Source organism: Perognathus longimembris, chromosome 3 (assembly GCF_023159225.1).
Source record: "Perognathus longimembris pacificus isolate PPM17 chromosome 3, ASM2315922v1, whole genome shotgun sequence".
Lineage (NCBI taxonomy): Eukaryota > Metazoa > Chordata > Mammalia > Rodentia > Heteromyidae > Perognathus > Perognathus longimembris.
The window spans coordinates 41,513,047-41,531,522 of NC_063163.1; the positions used below are offsets into that span (position 1 = coordinate 41,513,047).

The window sequence follows — 18,476 nt, forward strand, 5'->3', positions numbered from 1 at the left end:
GGTATTTGGGCACCTGGGCTTTCATTTTAGGATTCTGAGCGTGTAGTCACAGCCTGTAAGGATGAGGGCTCAGAGAATAAATGGGACACCATGTGCCTTTTCCTCTATTACAAAAGCAGCAATGCAGACAATGCATGGTCATGCTTAGCCTTGAAGGGGGAAATGTAGTTTCCCCTTAGGCCCACATTACTTCACAAGCAGCAAATGTTCTTTCTGAACTAAAAACCTTCCTGAGCAAAGCATTTGAAATGGGATCTTGCTTGCCTGTCAGTGTGGGACAGGGCAAACACAATCCTATTTCCTTTTCCTGTGTAATGAATGCATACTTTCGTTAAAGGCAGCCAGCAAAGAAAGTAGCCTCAGTTCCCTGTTCTTGCACGTGACATTAGCCAAGCAGTCCTCAAGAGGAAAGGTCTCCTTATCGCACAGATCACTGTCAAGTCTTGATGACCTCCCATCATAGGAATTCTGTTTGTGAAGTTCACAGAGTGTCCCAGGATTTGCTCTGCATCTAAGGCCTCGTTCTTTCACCATCCTTCCCACATGCAGAGACGCTCACAGTTGGAAAACCCAGAGCATTTCAAACTGTACTCATGTTCTCACAAATAGAAAAAAGCCTCAACAATGACCATGACCACATTAGCAGTAACCAGGGGGAAAGCTGCAGTAAATATTAGGAAATCTGAGTATCCTATGATGTGGTTGCCCAACTCACACCATTTGTTAGATTCTAGTAAATTCTGGAGGTCAGTTGCCTCCAGCAAACCTTTGTTGACTTGTGAGTGTGTTGTGTGTGTCTTTCAGGCTTTTCTTCCTGGGCTTGATTCTCATCTCGTTCCTCCAGAGCCCAGCTTTGTGGGAATCTAGGTGTAAGCTACTGGTGCCAGCTCCAACTCAATGATTCTCAAGTTCCAAATCACTCTGCAACTTTGATAAAATGAATATATCCAACCATAACCTGTGTTTTCGATTTCCCACCATTTCAAACATTGGAGATTTATGTATACTTTTGTTTTTCTATAAGAAGGATAATCTTAAGTGGGATTATGAGGTCAAATTTCAATAGCTATGACTAGATTTTCCAGAAGGAAACAATTTACACTTGTAGAAGTAGACTGGAGGGGAGGTCCCTGTTATGCACACACCTTTTGACTCAATCTTCTTCTGCCAGTCTGATGGATGAAAGATGGTATAGTATACTTTAAATTCTGTTGTTATGCTGATAAAGAGGCTGAGCATTTTGTCATGAGCCTTGTGCCCATTTCCAATTACGATTCTGTGAATTGCCTATTCATTTGGTTTATCTGTTTTCTTTTCTTCTTGCATTCTCTCTCTGTCTCTCTGTCTCTGTCTCTGTCTCTGTCTCTCCTTTATTTTGGTGGTACTAGAATTTGGGCTCAGAGCCTTCCACTCACTAGCAGGTGCTCTACAACTTGAGGCAGCCTCTCTGTCCTTTTCTGCTTTAGTTATTTTTTGGAGAGGGTCTTCCCCCCCCCCATTGGTTGGTCTTGGATCACATTCTTCCTACCACATGGCTACCACATAGCTGAGATTATAAATATGAAATCCCATGCATGGCTAGCATGGTGTTTCTTTTGGCATTTTTTTTTTGTCTTGAGTTTGCCTTGTATTGCAGTCCTCCTGTGTGTACCTCTTAACTGAGTGGCTAAGATTACAGACATGAACAACCCTTGTCCTCCCTTCCCATTTTTGCATGTTAAAACAAACCAACTCTTGCTCTTTGATCCATATGCATTACAAATATTTTTTCCTTTTGAACCTTCTTATATTTAACCACATCAAACAAGTTATTTTTCATGGAATTGGCTCTTCCTAAATATTTCTTTAGAGTTTCTGCCTGTTTTGATGCTTTAAGAGATGCCCACCTTCATTGTTTAAAAATCACAAAACCCTGTGAACTGTGACTCACGGTGGATGACAGACTTAATTTAGTGAGATCATTATTTAGGTATGTTAGTAGAAATACTAGAGTTGTACTTATTTGGGATGGTGCTTCAACCAAGAGAAAAATGGAAAAGCCCAGTAGAAATTTAAACTCCATGTGAAGTGTGGAGAAGACAATGGGAGGGCAGCAATGTGGAGATGGGTGTGGTCCCGGGAAGATGGTGATCCACAGAGATGAGCATCAGACAAAAGGATAGAAACAAAACAAATCATGTAGATTGTCAGCGTAAGTGTGGGAAGGCTATAGCTCAGTATCACAAAGCAGCGACTGCCAGACTTTTGTTGAATAAAGCCCATCTATCTCAAAGAGGGAACTTTATCACAACAGAATTACAATGACTGCAGATTTCTCCACACAAACTCTGAATACAAGGAGAGCCTGGAGTGGTATAATTCAAACTCTGAATGACAACAATTGCCAGTGCAAACTGGTATACCCAGTGAAGCTAGTGTTCACAATTGATGGCAAAATTAAAACCTTTCCTGAGAAAAACTAAAGGAACTCATGAACACGAAATCAGTACAACAAAGGATGCTAAAGGGAAACATACACTCTGAACAATCAAAGTCGAGGAAACACAGCATTAAATAAAAAGCACTAGAAGACTATCTTAATAAACACAAGAAGAAGAAAGAAGCAAATTATGGGAAAGTAATGACATGTCAGGAAACATGACATTTCTCTATAGGAATGTTAAACATAAATGGACTCAACTCGCCAGCCAAAAGATGTAGAGCAGCAGATTGGATCAACAATCTAAATCTAACCATTTGTTATCTCTAAGAAACTCACTTCATTGATGGTGGGAATGTAAACTGGTACAACTACTCTAGACAGCACTCTGGAGGTTCCTCAAAAAACTAAACATAGATTTTCCCTACAACACAGCCATACCACTCCTGAGCATCTACCCTGAACATCACAAGTCAGGATACCATAAAGACACGTGTATGTCAATGTTTGTTGCTATATTATTCACAACAGACAAATTATAGAAACAGCCAAGATGCCCTGTAACAGATGAGTGGATCCAAAAACTGTGGTACCTATACACAATGGAATTTTATAAAACTATTAGAAAGAATAATACTATGTCATTTACAGAGAAATGGATAGACTTAGAACAAATCATATTCAGTGCGGTAAGCCAAGTTCAGAGAGACAAAAGGCACATGCTTTCTTTTTTTTTTTTTTTTTTTTTGGGCAGTCCTGGGCCCTGGACTCAGGGCCTGAGCACTGTCCCTGGCTTCTTCCTGCTCAAGGCTACCACTCTGCCACTTGAGCCACAGCGCCGCTTCTGGCCGTTTTCTGTATATGTGGTGCTGGGGAATCGAACCTAGGGCCTCGTGTATCCGAGGCAGGCACTCTTGCCACTAGGCTATTTCCCCAGCCCACATGCTTTCTTTTCTATGTAGAAGCTAGATCTAAAATACACAGTGAGACTAAAGGAGTTAGGAGAGGAACAGAAAGACATAATGCCCATGCATATGATAATACAAAATAATATTAATAGAAATGGAAACAAGTTTTTTTTCTTTGTTGTTGTTTTTGTGTTCTTTTTGTCTTTTTTTGTTCATTTATTTGTCTTTGGGAGGGTAAGGGAGTGCACAGAAATGGAGGAACAAAGAGTGATCAAATCAAGGTAACAAACAGTACAAGAAATGTATCCAATGCCTAACGTATGAAACTGTAACCTCTCTGTACATCAGTTTGATAATAAAAATTTGAAAAAAAAAGAGTGATCAAATGCAGCAGTGGTATTCACTAGATACTATGTGGAAAATGAACTGTACAACTTGTGTGTGGGGATGAAGGGGAAAACAGAGAGAGCAAGGGAAAAGGTGACATGTACTCTTTACCCAACTTATACAACTGTAACTCCTTTGCACATCATTTAAAATAATAAAAATAAAGAAATCCCATCTATCATTATGTATGAACAAAAATACCCATCAGGCAAAAGGAACAGAGATACATAAAAATATTAGAAATGAAGAAATGAAATGAGAAGAGATATAATGGAGAGATTGAAAGGAAATAACAGTGCTTGGTCCCATTCGTGTTGAATAAAATAGAATCAGCTGCGAGGGGTTGGAGATTTGTTTGGTAACCAAGATATCCAAGGTGTGAGGAAATTTGGCTGATCCAGAACCTCACGGACTAGTAAGGGCATCTGAAGATGGTGGAAGCCACCTTCCTCCTCATTATACCGCAGTGTGTTGGTGACAGAGAGGGGTTGGGTAGCTGGAGAGTGTGCAGTAGGCTCTGTGCTGGAGTATAAAAAAAATGCAGTTCTGATATCTTATCATGGAGAACACATCTGGGATCAGGAAAGAGAACCGGTTAGGAATAGGGATAAACTAGAAATAAAATATTCTCCCAAATCTCTGCTTAAAGTCAACTCTGCCTCCAGTTAGCTTAAGGGGACCTGTAGTGAGTGTGTCACTTAAAGTGAATGGATTCCTCCCTGATGAAAGATAATGCCAGAAAAGCACATACTAGTCTGTTCTAGTCTATATTTTTAATTTTTTTTTTACACAGGGTTTAGTGTTAAAATTCTAGGCACGCTCACTGACAGAATCAAGAGGAGAAAAAAAAAAAAAAACCTCCCAGAACATAGGACTGCACAGGGAATTCAGACATCCAGATTCCTGTGATATTAATATTTAAGGAAACAATGAAAATAAAGAGAATTATTTCAGAACATTGAAATCTCCCAAGTGGGGAAAAAGAAACTAGAACTGAGAATAGAGTCACTGAACTTGAGAGTATATCCAGTAGGTTTCACTGTAGCTTGGAAGTAGCTGATGAGAAGACTAAAAGTCAGCAAAATCAGCTAGACTAAAGCAAGAAGAGAGAAAGGGAGGGATGGAAAGGTAGGAAATGGCTGCAGTCATTCAGAAACACGAACTGGAGTCTGGGAATTTGAGGGTAGCAGAGGCTGGGGCAGGAGGAATCCACCAAGGAATTTCTCCAAGAGAAAGAGGCCCTGAGCCACACACTTCAAAACCAGCATAAATCTGTGCAAAAGAAAACCAAAGGGAGCCCACACCTATGCACATCACATGAGATTGCTAAAACACAAGGAAGTTGTCATGTAGGGAGGGGTGACAAGAGGTTTCTGGTCTCTGAGGTACTGTTGGCCTGTAGCTTACTTCTCCCAATTATTTAAAGAAGTAAATAGAGTATGAAATGTCTAAAATTTTACCTAGTAGGTGCTGGGGGGAGCGAGGAGGACCCTGAAACTTGAATTCTGTACTGAGTAAATATATTGCAAAGATGAAGGCAAAATAAAGATGTTTACAGCAACTGAAGCTGAGAAAAAACCCCATAATAGTCTAAAGGAAGTTCTTTAGGAATAAGAAATATGCCACTGCACAGAAGCATGCAAATGAAGCAATCACAGAAACAGAAAACAATATGTGGGGAAATAAGTATAAACTAAATAGCCATCATGATGTCTTATGTGTTTTACAACTATACATTTAGAAAATAGGAAAAGTTGCACCAAAACAGCAGGGAGTCAGTGGTGTCTAAATGTTCTGGCATTTCTACATTTTTTCAGATGTGTTGAAGGAATCAATTTAGCTATATTGCAACCACCACAAGAAGTTAAAAGAATTGATGATTATCAGACGAATAAAAGGGAGGATGGATGTATTGACAATTCTTGTTTGGGAAAACAGAAAACAAAATGTAAAAGAATAAAATTAAATTCAAATATATTTGAGTGACAGTCACTTTGAAAGAACGAGTCAAAGACTAGCTCATGCCTAGAACAGCTACTTGTGAGACAGATTAGGAGGATAGCCATTTGAGGCCAGACTGGGCAATAGGTCAGTAAGATCTCATCTCAATAGGCTCAGCCTGCTAGCTCACACCTGTAATTCTAGCTATGCAGGAAGCACGGGTAGGAGGTTAATGGTCTAAGGGCATACTGGGGGAAAAAACGACAACTCTAAAGCAAAAAAGGTCTGGAAGCAGGGCTCAGGTGGGCAGAGGACTTACCTAGAAAGTGGTAGACCCTGAGTTTGAACCCCTGTCCCCTGTCACATGACAGAGACTGACTACATTAAAACAAAGTAAAACTTCAATGCTACTCACAGACAATGCATTTTAAACATAAAAATTTAAAAAATAGGATGGATAAGATAATTCAGAAAAAGGATGACTGAAAGAAATTGGATATAACTATGTAAGTATCAGAAAGAGTTGATATTTAGTTCAAGAAGCATCATTAGATACAATTTGATACCTAATAATTAAGTCAGTGTAAAAGGCGACGTTTGAATGCTGCTGATAGATAACCTAAGGCATAGAATATAAATGGACTGGTCATACCATTTTACCAAGTATTAGGATCATCAAGTTTAGAACTTAAGTTCTGCAAAACCTTTCAAGAATAGGGATCCCACTTACAAATTAAAGGGGGAAAATAAAAATTCTCAAGTTCATTTAACAAAGCTAGAAGAAACCTTGTAAAAAATAACCAACAGAAATATTTGTTGAAACCCAATACTAGTGAATATATTCTACAAATGCAAGTACAGTTTGTTATTCCAAAATTTATACATCAGGAAATGGAAGGGGAAAACTGACAATATCAAAAAGTATTTAGAAAAGCTGTCATTACTGGTAATGGAAATCAAGTTAGATGCTGAGCACCAGTAGCTCATGTCTGTAATCCTAGCTACTCAGGAAGCTGAGATCTGAGGATCATGGGTTGAATCTGAGCAGGAAAGTCTGTGAGACTCTTCAATTAACCAAAAAGCTGGAAGTGGAGCTGTGGCTCAAATGGTAGAGCACTATCATTGAGCAGAAGGAAACTCAGGATAGTGCATAGGCCCTGAGTTCAAGCACCGGGATGCACATTGACTCCCAACACACCTACACATACAAGTTAGAAGCGGGGTGCTGATGGCTCATATCTGTAATCCTAGTTATGCATGAAGCTGAAGCCTAGAGGATCAAAGTTTGAAGCCAGCCTGGGCATAGAAGTCCAGGAAACTCTATCTCTTATTAACTACCAAAATTCTGGGCTGGACGTATAACTCAAATAATAGGGCACTAGCCATGAGGAAGAAAGCCAAGTGAGAGCATAAAGCTCTGAGTTCAAGTTCAAGTATCTGTAACTATCTAAATATAAGTTCCACATGATACAGCCTCAAGGAAGAAGGAAACCCTGCCTTTTGTGGCAATGTGGATGAGTTGAGGAGGTAATGCTAAGCTAGAGAAAAGTACCATTTGCATCATCTTACTTTTGTCTAGAATCCAAAAATGCATACAATCAGAGTGAAGTAACATTTATCATGAGAAAAAGGGAAACACAAAACTTAAGTGCCACATCACACTATATACCTTAAAATCAAGCCATTTTATTTCCCCAGTGATTCTTCACTTAAACAAAAAGAATTAAAAGTTCCAGTTAGACTAAAGATCTACACAGACACACAAAATAAACCCAAGACAAAATCCTCCAAACAGGAAACAAGACAGAAACAAAAACACTAGAAGAAAAATTCAGCACTGAGTCTCTTCAGGCTCCTCAGTAGAACGGACTTTTTTTTTTCTTTTTTTTCTTTCCATTTCCCACCTGCTCCCCATTCAGACACCCACTGCCATGTCACACAAAGCTGGGACAGGTCTTTCACCACATCCCTTATTCATCAGCTTGGAAAACTTTATGCACCGCCAAGGGCATAGCAGATACAACTCGCCCCCTCCCCCAATGGATGAATGATAACCTTTGGCCAGCACCCCCATCATTCTGACCTGTCTGCTTTTCTGGGGTGATAGCCAGCCAGAGCCAGAGGCAAAACTAGCCTTATTGGGTAAGTAGCTCAAGCATGAACTTTGGAGTCAGAATGGCCTGAATTGACTCCTGGTTTTATTCGATGTCATCTTGTGTGATTTAGCCCTCTGCAATGGGTTTGCTGTCTGGTGATCTGGACCCTGCTGGGTCTGTAGTGAGTGGTCAGACACTGGTAGCTCTTACTAGTGCTTCTGTGACTATGCCTGATTAAAATAGGGGAGTTGGTGTGGCCCAGGGTAAAACATGATTGGCCTTCCCACGTTTCATGTATCTCATTAGTGGAACTGTCTACAGGCGTAAACGTGGGAGTAACGTTACCAAGAGCTTCATTTGCATTGTACTTGGCTCTCTTTAGCTTATTACATTTCCCTCTCTGATGATTGGTCTCTGTGGTTCAGACTGTCTATTAGAATCACTTGTTTCTACCTTGGACCAAGTATATCAGATGATTCTCCAGGGGATTTTATGTGTGGTGGAGATGGAGAATTGTTTGCATTTACTCTCCTGTTCATAGCAGAAGGAGCCATCAATTACATGGGACCAGAATGACCCAGCATTTTCTTGGAGCAAAATATTATTTCTCCAGGAAAATGATTTCATGGGGCAGAAAGAAGAGCAGGGCTCAGTGCTAGCAGTTTAGTGTTGTAGCCTGGACAAGTGGAGAGAGGCATGATCCAGCACGTCACAAGACCTCTGTCATTGGACTCCTTCCCTTAACAAACAAATACAATAGGATCTTGTCCTGTCCACCTCCAATGACAATGAAGTTCACAGTGGAAAAGTTGTTAGGACTTCGAAGGCCTAGAAACTATGTGTATATAACTTTTGTCTTTGTTCTCCTCAGTAACAAAGCACATGCTCCCTCTGTGCCTAACTAGCTGTGTCCAGCACAACTTTTTTTTTTTTTTTCGCATCCAGGTTTCCTCATCTACAATCTGGAGATACTTCCTATGCCAGTTGCATGATAGTTCCTGTGGTTAGCAGGAATGGAAGCTGTGGGGACTAAAGGCATGATGTCATGTTGTGTTTGCTATTTACCACCTGGTGGCCCTAGATTTGAACTCAGATCCTTGTGCTTGCTAAACAGGCCATACCCCCCAGCCCTTCTTGCTTTACCTATTTTTCCTAAGGAATCTTGCATGTTCCCCTACCCTCATCCCCCAGAGCTGGCCTCAGGGGGCAATCCTTTTACTTATGCCTCTTACAAAGCTGGGATTGTAGGCATGTATCACCATACTGGTTATGTTTGCTATTATTGACTGCTCTCATTTTAACAAAGCTGGCCTCACACATGGACTTGAGTTTTAGCCTGCCATCACATCCCACAGTCTTTTTCTGGAAGGAGATATTATACTCTTGGGCTCAGTGAATACAGTATTTCCACGTGGTGGAAAGTGTTGAGACCTGGCAACAGATCTCAGAGACTGGTGACAAACCAAGCCTGCTGGGCTAGCAGATACAGTGGACTTGGGAGCTCCTTTCACTTCCTTTACTTGGGTTTTCTTGACTGTTAGCTGTACCACAGAAAATCATTATGGATAATACCTGCCTATATGTAATTATTTTAGAGGAAAGGTGTTGAAATCCTTTGGGGATTGTACTGTCACAACAGAAAGCCCAGAGCCCCAGACAGGCTTGAATGCCGATCCCTACACAAGTTCTGCACTTTTCTCCATCCTCATCCTCTGTATGTGATACCTTTCCCTAGATCCCTGAGACCTTATGTTCTCTTTCATGAGCACCTATATCCATATACTAAATACAAGGGAATCAGAATAAATGTTGGTATAAGATTGGATCTCCACTGATTACAAAACTCGAGGTTAGTGAGAGACCCAGAATTTGGAGTAGCAAACTTGGAAGTGAGAGAAATCACAGTTTTTTTCTCATTTTGGCTCTTACTGCTATGTTTATTCTGTGCAAAAACAATACTAACGCATGTTGTCAGCCACTGCCATAAACAGATTTTCCTTTTCTAAAGCAAATCTGATCATAACTAGACTTGAGTATATCTTGCCACACACAAAAGAATAGATTGAATTTGGATGCCAGTGGTGCACACCTGTAATCCTAGCTATTCAGGAGGCAGAGATCTGAAGATCTTGGTTCAAAGCCAGTCCAGGTAGAAAGTCCACGAGATTCTCATATTCAATTAACCACCAAATACAAAACAGAGAGTCTTGGCTCAAGTGGTAGAGCACCAGCCTTGAGTGAAAATGTGCAAGGACAATGCACAGACAGACCTTGAAAATAACCACCACCACAATGAAGGGAATCGATTCAGAAGGTCAAGGTTCAGTGTCACAAAACACAAATCTCCCAAGAAAGCATGAGCTGCTATTTTCAATGTTATCGACAAGGGTTCCTTCTTACCTACGGATATGGTCCACACAGCGATGATTTTCAGGAAGGCCTTAGTTCTGGAGTTGAAGCGGCTGTGGTGGATGGGGTTCTGGATGGCCACGTAACGGTCCAAGGAGATGGCACAGAGGTGCATGATGGAGGCGGTAGAGAAGAGCACATCCAGGTAAATCCACACGGCGCACAACTTGCTGGGCAGAGGCCACCTGTACCCTGCGAGGCAGAAGTGGGGAATCAGACAGCAGCCTTGTGCTTCTCGGGACGGCGAATTCTATCTTGGGGTCAATATAAAACATTTACAACATTTGAATGAGCCCCAGGCACCTGCACTATGAATGCATGGTTGATGAGTACCAGGTCTGAACATTTGTGGTGTGTGGAATTGTACCAGTGAGTTGAACTTAGGTGGCTTTAAAAAAACAAAACCTTTAGTTCTTTCTCTTCCCCCTATACCTAGCAAAACTTTTTTCTCTTTCCAAAAAATTGACTGAAGAGCCAGGTGTTGTTGGTGCATGACTGTAATCATAGCTACTGAGGAGGCTGAGATTGGAGGATCATGATTCCAACCAGCCTGGGTAGACAAAACGATGAAACTTTTATTATCTCCAATTAGCTAGCAAAACTGGTCAGACTCTCCATCTGCAAATGGGCACTCTCTACCCAGCTGCCATAGGAAGGTGAGTTTGGGCAAAGCAAGCGTACAGTACAACACCCACTTTGTACAGAGCCTTCTACTTGCATTAAAGAGCTGGAGCTGAAAATGTGTGTGTGTGTGTGTGTGTGTGTGTGTGTGTGTGTGTGTGTGTGTGTGTTCTTTCAGCAGCCCTGTGGAGGAATGCCCAGCTCTGCCTGTTGCAAACTAGTGCTGGCCCTTTAAAGGGGTTTCCTCTGGAAGGAGGCAGCTTCAGGCCTCGGTCTGGATTTCCATGGTGGGGTTGGGGATAAGGTGGGGTGGGGGTGGGCCACTTCCTTTTACAAATAAGTTGTGCCGCTTGGAGGCCTGGAAGAGATAGGGGTGTTGGTCTTGGGGTCCAAAGCAGGATGCACCTGACTGGGGGTGGGGGTGGGGGCGCGAAGGGGACACTCGGCTGCGCTCTGACAAATGGCCGCAAGGGGGCAGCCTTGAACCCCGCATGGTGGCAGGGAGACCTGCTGCACTGGCCGCCCCTCTGGCTGCCTTGAGTTTCTGCACAGTCACCCCTCCCACCCCACGCTGCCTTGTGTCTCCTAGGACAGGGCTGGTTGGGGGAAGGGTGTCTTAGGATGGGAGAACCCCTCCCCAGTGCCTGGGAAATAAATGAAATGAATGGGATAATTCTGCGGTGACAGTTGAATAGTCAAGCAGGGCTGGCATTGCAGGGAGCCCTTAGCAACCTTGAACAAACTGATGTCTGCTTTTCCTCCATCAATCTCCTCAGGGCTAGGCCAGAAAGGTTATACGGCTTGGCCAGAAAAATCCCCTCTAAAAGGCAGCTCCATTACCAGTCTCTAAGCTCTTAGGTGACTCCTGATTGCTTGCAGTCCCAATATTCTCTCCTTTGCTGTCTGTCTAGAGAGAAGCTGGACTGTACTGCTCATCATTTGGAAGGAAAGTCACATTCAGTTCCCCCATGAAGCCTTCCCAGTGTTTGCTGACTTGTGGAGAGATTTGACTCTATCAAACTCAGTTGTGAAGAAAGCAAGATTAATCTCTGCCCATTTGCTTTCCACTCTTCCTTCCCTGCCAGTCTGGAGGAGTTTGTGCATTTATTTGCATTTTTTTTTTTTTTAGTCGAGGGTATCATTCACAGGCACATTTCCAAATTTGCTTCTCTTGGGGAGGGGGAACAATTAAAAGTGGACTAATCCATTGATTCTAATGGAGACTGTGAATATCTGAACATTAAACCCACTTCACTGCTCATGATCTCGGCAAATGTTCCAAAATAATTTGGGAAGGTTGTACCACTCCTTTAGAAGTGCTGAAAACTATGTAACAAAGAGAAAACTCTTTTGTCCTGAGGCTGGAATATTGGAGTAGGAATATAAAACAACAGCAACAACAAATATCAAAAGAGACCTGAATGCTGGGTAAGTTATTTCTTGGATGGCTAGACTGGGATACTTGGAATCATTCTCTTTCAAAGCTGAAACTTTTACACGATCTCTTTACCCAGAAGATATTTTGTGAAGTACAAAATGGTCTGAGGATCCACAGATAATTGGTTGTCTGGATTTTTTAGTTTAAGAGTTAAAGCCAAAGCAACATGATGTGGTAGAGAAGATCTTCCTCTATAAACCAAATTTAATGCCCACTGTTCCCCTCCCCCCTCCAGCCCCTTCTTATCAGCTAGAGGCATGCACATGCTTAGGGACTATTACGGGCACAGCTGGGAGACAAATGCCACTCACCATACAGGATGGTTAGCATGGACACGGGCATGACAAGGAAGCCCAGCAGCATATCAGCAATGGCAAGTGACATCAGGAAATAGTTGGTGGCATTCTGCAGCTTTTTCTCTAGGGACACTGCCATGATGACGAGTATGTTTCCAGCAATGGTCAGAATAATCACTATGGTGGTCAATAAAGCAGACCAGTTCTTTTCCTGGAGGTGAAAGATGGAGAAACACGACGGTGGGAGGTACCCTTCGCATGAAAGGTTGGTTCGATTTTCACAATCTATGGTCCAGTTAAATGTATCCGAAGTGTTGGCTTCTGCAGAATTAAAGCCATGATTGTAGAGCTGGGGATCATCATTTAATTGTATGAAGGAGTTCAGAGTTGAGCTCAGAGAAGTATTTTCTTCACAAAGAATATCCATGGCTAAGCTAGAACTTGTAGCAGATGTACGTGTCGGAAGATGAACAAGTTAGAGCCTTCGCTCACCATTCATCTTTCTGTCCTTGGCTTTCAGTCATAGTGAGGCTGGTATTCATGTGGTGTCCTTTTGCTCTCAGGATTACAGCAATACTTAAAGAACTATCTTTAGTGCTTTCGAATTTCTTCTTTCATAATTTTAGTAAGAGTCCACTGGTGGTGGTGGGGGGTATCTATTTTTTTTCCCACCAAAAACAAAGGCAAAAAAAAAAGCAGTATCAACTTTTAAGATAGAGGCTGCAGACTTTTAAGCAACCGGGAGCCAAATGTGCTCCTGGCTAAGGAAGAAAAGTTTTGTAAGTCCATGGAATCTCGTTCTCTCTCTGGTTGGATGAGCTGATCACTTTAGCTTAGCCACAGCACGGCTAACATAGCATGCAATCCGACACAGCAGGCGTGTGTGCTGTCTACATTCAGAAAGTCAATTAAAAACACATGCAGTGTTAATCTCATAATAATTGAATGTACTTGGGGCTACTATTCTCAGTCAGTCTTTGGCTGAATTGCTGCCGCTGCTAGGAATTTCTGCTTTGATTCTGTTGCTTCATTAATGAAAGGAAAAAGAAAAAAAAAGTCCTGAGGATTAGTCGGCAACTCCCGTCCCCCACAGAATTCTCATAGAAATGATTACATCTGGGTCACACATGATTGCCAACACGAGAGACAATGACACAGTAATCAAATACAGCAATGAGAGAACTTACATCTGTCTCCACGTCTCCACAGTCCACCCAGAACACCCTTGGTCTTATTCTGTGACTTGCTCCATCTTGTGTGATAATTCAGCCAATGCAGAATCTTTTCTCCTGGAGCTTGTAGCATAATAGGAGCGTAATTTGATTTCAGTTTTGCTGACTTCCAGAACTGCATGCAAGAGTCCAGCCAGTTCCAGGGCTGGGAGATGTGTGCGGGCTCCGACTGCCTCTGTCACCGCTCTGCTGGGTCCTCCCTCCCCGAGCGAGCGCTGTCCTGGCGCAGGCAGACACACATTGAGAAATCACTCACGAGCTCCTGTCAAAGTCACACAGACCGCACGGGAGAGTCGGAAGAGCTGCCGGCACCCGGGGCTCCCGCTTTGCACTGGAAAGGCATGGCTCCCTTTCACTTACTTCATCAGACCTTCCTGGGTTTCTGTGTCATAGACTGCGAGGTAGCAACAGCTGGGGAGGGCGGGCTGAACAGGCTTTTTTTTTTTTTTCCCCTTTTTCTTTTGGCCATACGTTAACATTGGGAAGTTTTCCTTGGCTTTGACAAGGGAAATGGAAGCAAAGGTCTTTGTCATACATTCGGGACAAGGCAGGGGAGCTGCATAGAGAGGATGGTGTGGGGAGAAGGGGAAGGGTGAAGCCAGAACCTAAAAAAATAAGGCTGGAAAAGGCTTTGTCCTGGGAGTGGTAGGCACAAGGCTCCCAGCTGCTTCCATCCAAAACCAGCGGTGGGTGGTGAGTCTAAGAGGAATTCCTGCCTCAGGACATAGGGGCTCAGAGTGGCCAGGGACTCTGCAGCAGTAAGTGATAAGCTAAGTACTCTTTTATTCCACGAAATAGATTTATACATATACATCATTGTTGGATTGGTGAGGTGAGTGTCTATATGTGTATCATATATATGGTATATATGTATATTTAACTATATACCATTGTTGCACTTATGAGCATATATATAGTATGTGTGCACATATGTGTATATAGGTATATATGTGGATATGTAGTGTATATATGACTACATAATTGTTACACTTAGGAATTTATATGGTATGTGTGTATAAATGGTGTACATATATACACACTTATGTGTATATGTGGTATATAATGATAGTTATAATACATATGCGGTACATATATTTGGAGTGTATACTCTGTATATATGGTACACATAGCATTTGCACATATACAAACATATATACATGTACATCCATATACATAACACACTACTTAAAGACAGTAGCACCCAGAAGTCTTCAAAAGTTTCCATGTGGTGGAGAAGGAGTTGGGATTTTCAGAGCTAATGAATGACAATCTTAAGCAGGTTTCTAAGGATGGCAGGTGTATGTGGATCTCCTTGTTTTTGCAGACAAGAAAATGGACTCATTCTTGAACAGTTAGGGTTCTCTTGGTTTCTTCCTATTACTTCTCCTGCTTTACATGTTCTCTAAGCATTTCAAGCACTCTCAATCCTTCAACATGTTTGTGGCCAAATTTCTACTTTCCCAGCAATGATCTTCCTAAGTTCTAGACTTAAGTATCCTGCTGTATCCCAGGCAAGCTGCAACTCAGCCTTTTCTATGACACTCTGTTCCCTGCTGAGTTCTGGGAGCTTATCTCCACCAATTGTCCTGCTTCTCCTGAACTCTGTGACCCTTCCTTCCTTCTCTCTGCCAGGTTGTGCTTCATTTCCAGTTTCCAATGCTCTCTTCTGCACATATCTGTCTCAGACCTCCTCTGCTCCACCTACAGCTGGGTGTTTGATGTTGACACTTGGTTGTGGCCGCCTCTGGGGCTCTGTGTTCACCTCCTCCTCACTTCCCACTTATTCACACATCCCCCTCCCTCTGCCTCTCTGCATCAAGCACACAGAGCTGAGAACAGACAGCAGGCTCAGGAGTCACAGCTCCTTAGTTTTGACTTCCCAGCCCTATCCATCATAAGCAGTAAGACCCCAGACAATTTGGCAGCTCCCTTGAAAGCTCAGCATTCTCCCTTGTAAAATGGGGTAAGATGAACACTTCTCTCATCAGAATGTATACTAAAGCTAGAGTGAGGTAATGTGGGCAAAGGCTATAGCCTACATCTGTCTTCTGGGATGCTCAGATCCTGTTGGCTGTTTTATTCTCAGGGGTAACAAAATTAGCATCTCCTCTTTGCTTGCATTCCTCCAGTCTCTCCCTTGTGGGGTGTAAGTCTCTTTTCTAAGTCTGTTCATGTCCCACTGTCCCTCTTTTTTTGTGACTCTACCCTGAGCAGCCCACCTGTGCCCTAAACATTACGTGCTTGTGATCATTGGTATGTATACGGTACCTGCACTTTCCCTAGTTTGGAATGCTTTGTGTGTGCATCTAGAAAATTCCTACCTAGGCAGTTTCCCAGGCTCAGTTCTGAAGTTGTCTCCTCTGAGAATCCCAGGGCAGCCTTGTACATATGTGGCTTTGACAAAGCAACTTACTGTCTGTGTTTTGATTTCCTTGTCTGTGAAGAGGATTAATAACATCAATAACATACCGCAGAAGATTATTTTGAAAGCTAAATAAGTTTATACATATCCCTAAACACACAATAAATATTAGGTGATATTATGATTAAGCTTTTCTTTTCCTTTGAGACAGGCTCTTGTTATGTAGCCTACACTGGCTTTGTACTTTGTGTAGCTCAGGCTAGCCTTGGGTTTTTCCTGCCTCACTCATCCTCCCAAGATCTGGGATTAGAGGAGTGAGCCACCATACCTGACTATACTTACTGTTACTACAATTGTTGTTGCCCTCCTTGTCTAGTGAACACACTAACTTTAGGATCCTTTTTTTTTTTTTGCCAGTCCCGGAGCTTGAATTCAGGGCCTGCGTACTGTCCCTGAGCTTCTTTTGCTCAAGGCTAGCACTCTACCACTTGGGCCATAGCACTCTGGCCTTTTCTGTTTATGTGGTACTGAGGAATCAAACCCAGGGCTTCATGCATGCTAGGCAAGCACTCTATCACTAAGCCACATTTCAAGCCCAGACTAGCATCTTTTGCAGTCCCTTGTTTTCATAGTCATCATGCAGTGTGTAAGGTAAGAACTAAGTCTGCTTGTCCATGATTGCTTCTAAGTTGGTTTATAATGACCTGTTTGTTCACATGTCTGTCCTCTCTATTGCTCAGTGAAGTTTATTCATCTTTATACCTTTATTTTTTTATTTTTGTGTTGATACAGAGCCTTAACCTCAAGGCCTGGGCTCTCTGTCCCATGGCTTTTTGCTCAAGCTTGATACAGTACCACTTGATATGCAGCTCTACTTCTGTCTTTTTTTCTGGTTAATTGGAGAGAAGACTCTCACAGACTTATTTTTGGGCTGGCTTAGAACCATAGTCCTCCAAGTCTCAGCCTTCTAAATCGCCAGGATTATAGCCAGGAGCCATTGGCATCTGGCTCATCTCTATACCTTTAATACTAACTCAGTCTATGTATTTTCTTTGAATTCTTAGCATATATTACAAAAGCGAATCAGAGCTGGGCACTGGTGGCTCATGCCTGTCGTCCTAGCTGCTCAGGAGGCTGAGAACTGAGGATTGCAGTTTGAAGCCAGCCCAGGCAGGAAAGTTGATGAGACTCTATCTCCAATTAACCACCAGAAAACTGGAAGTGGAGCTGTGGCTCAAAGTGGGAGAATGCTAGCTTTGAGTATAAAGAACTTCAGCTCTAGTTCTAGCTTTTTTTTTGGTGGTTAATTGGTTGGTTAATTGAGATAAGAGTCTCAAAGCCTTTCCTGTCCAGGCTGGCTTTACACTGTGATCCTCAGATCTCAGCTTCCTAAGTAGCTAGGATGACAGATGTGAGACACTGATGCCCGGCTAAAGCTACTGCTGGTTCTTTTTTTTTTTTTTTTTTTTCAAATTTTTATTATCAAACTGATGTACAGAGAGGTTACAGTTTCATACGTTAGGCATTGGATACATTACTTCTACTGTTTGTTACCTTGTCCCTTATACCCCCCTCCCTCTCCCCCTTTCCTTTCCCCCCCCTGAGGTGTTCAGTTCACTTACACCAAACAGTTTTGCAAGTATTGCTTTTGTAGTTGTTTTTTTTTTTTTTTACCCTGTGTCTCTCAATTTTGGTATTCCCTTTCAATTTCCTAGTTCCAATACCAGTATACACGGTTTCCAATATACTCAGATAAGATTACAGAGATAGTGTAGGTACAACCACTGGAAGGTGATACAAGAACATCATCAATAATAGAAGCTACAGATACACATGGGACGTTGTAAGTAGTTACAACTGTGATATAACAATTGTCTCCATAACATGGAGTTCATTTCACTTAGCATCATCTTATGTGTTCATAAGGGTATAGCTATTGGGCCTTGTGATGCTCTGCTATGACTTGCCTAAACCTGTACTAATTATTCCCAAAAAGGGAGACCATAGAGTCCATGTTTCTTTGGGTCTGGCTCACTTCACTTAGTATAATTTTTTCTAAGTCCTTCCATTTCCTTACAAATGGGACAATTTCATTCTTTCTGATAGAGGCATAAAATTCCATTGTGTATATTTACCACATTTTCCTGATCCATTTGTCTACTGAGGGGCATCTGGGTTGGTTCCAGATTCTCGCTATGACAAATTGTGCTGCGATGAACATTGTTGTGCTGGTGGCATTACTGTGATTTTGTTTGTGGTCTTTTGGATAGATACCCAAAAGTGGGGCTGCTGGGTCATAGGGGAGTTCTATATTTAGCCTTCTGAGGAATCTCCATACTGCTTGCCATAGTGGCTGAACCAGTTTAC

At 42.2% G+C, this 18,476-nt stretch overlaps 1 protein-coding gene across 1 annotated transcript in view; it reads right to left on the reverse strand.

The window, feature by feature from the left end:
* Nucleotides 1-13,978, reverse strand: part of Htr2a (5-hydroxytryptamine receptor 2A) — a 60,008-nt gene extending 46,030 nt beyond the window's left edge. The window contains exons 1-2 of the mRNA XM_048341368.1: nucleotides 12,531-13,978; nucleotides 10,152-10,352 (exon numbers count right to left, since the gene is read on the reverse strand). Of these exons, the coding sequence (XP_048197325.1) occupies nucleotides 10,152-10,352; nucleotides 12,531-12,942 (613 nt within the window). The 5' untranslated portion in view covers nucleotides 12,943-13,978. The remainder of the gene's footprint in view (nucleotides 1-10,151; nucleotides 10,353-12,530) is intronic.
* Nucleotides 13,979-18,476: the final 4,498 nt, after the last annotated feature.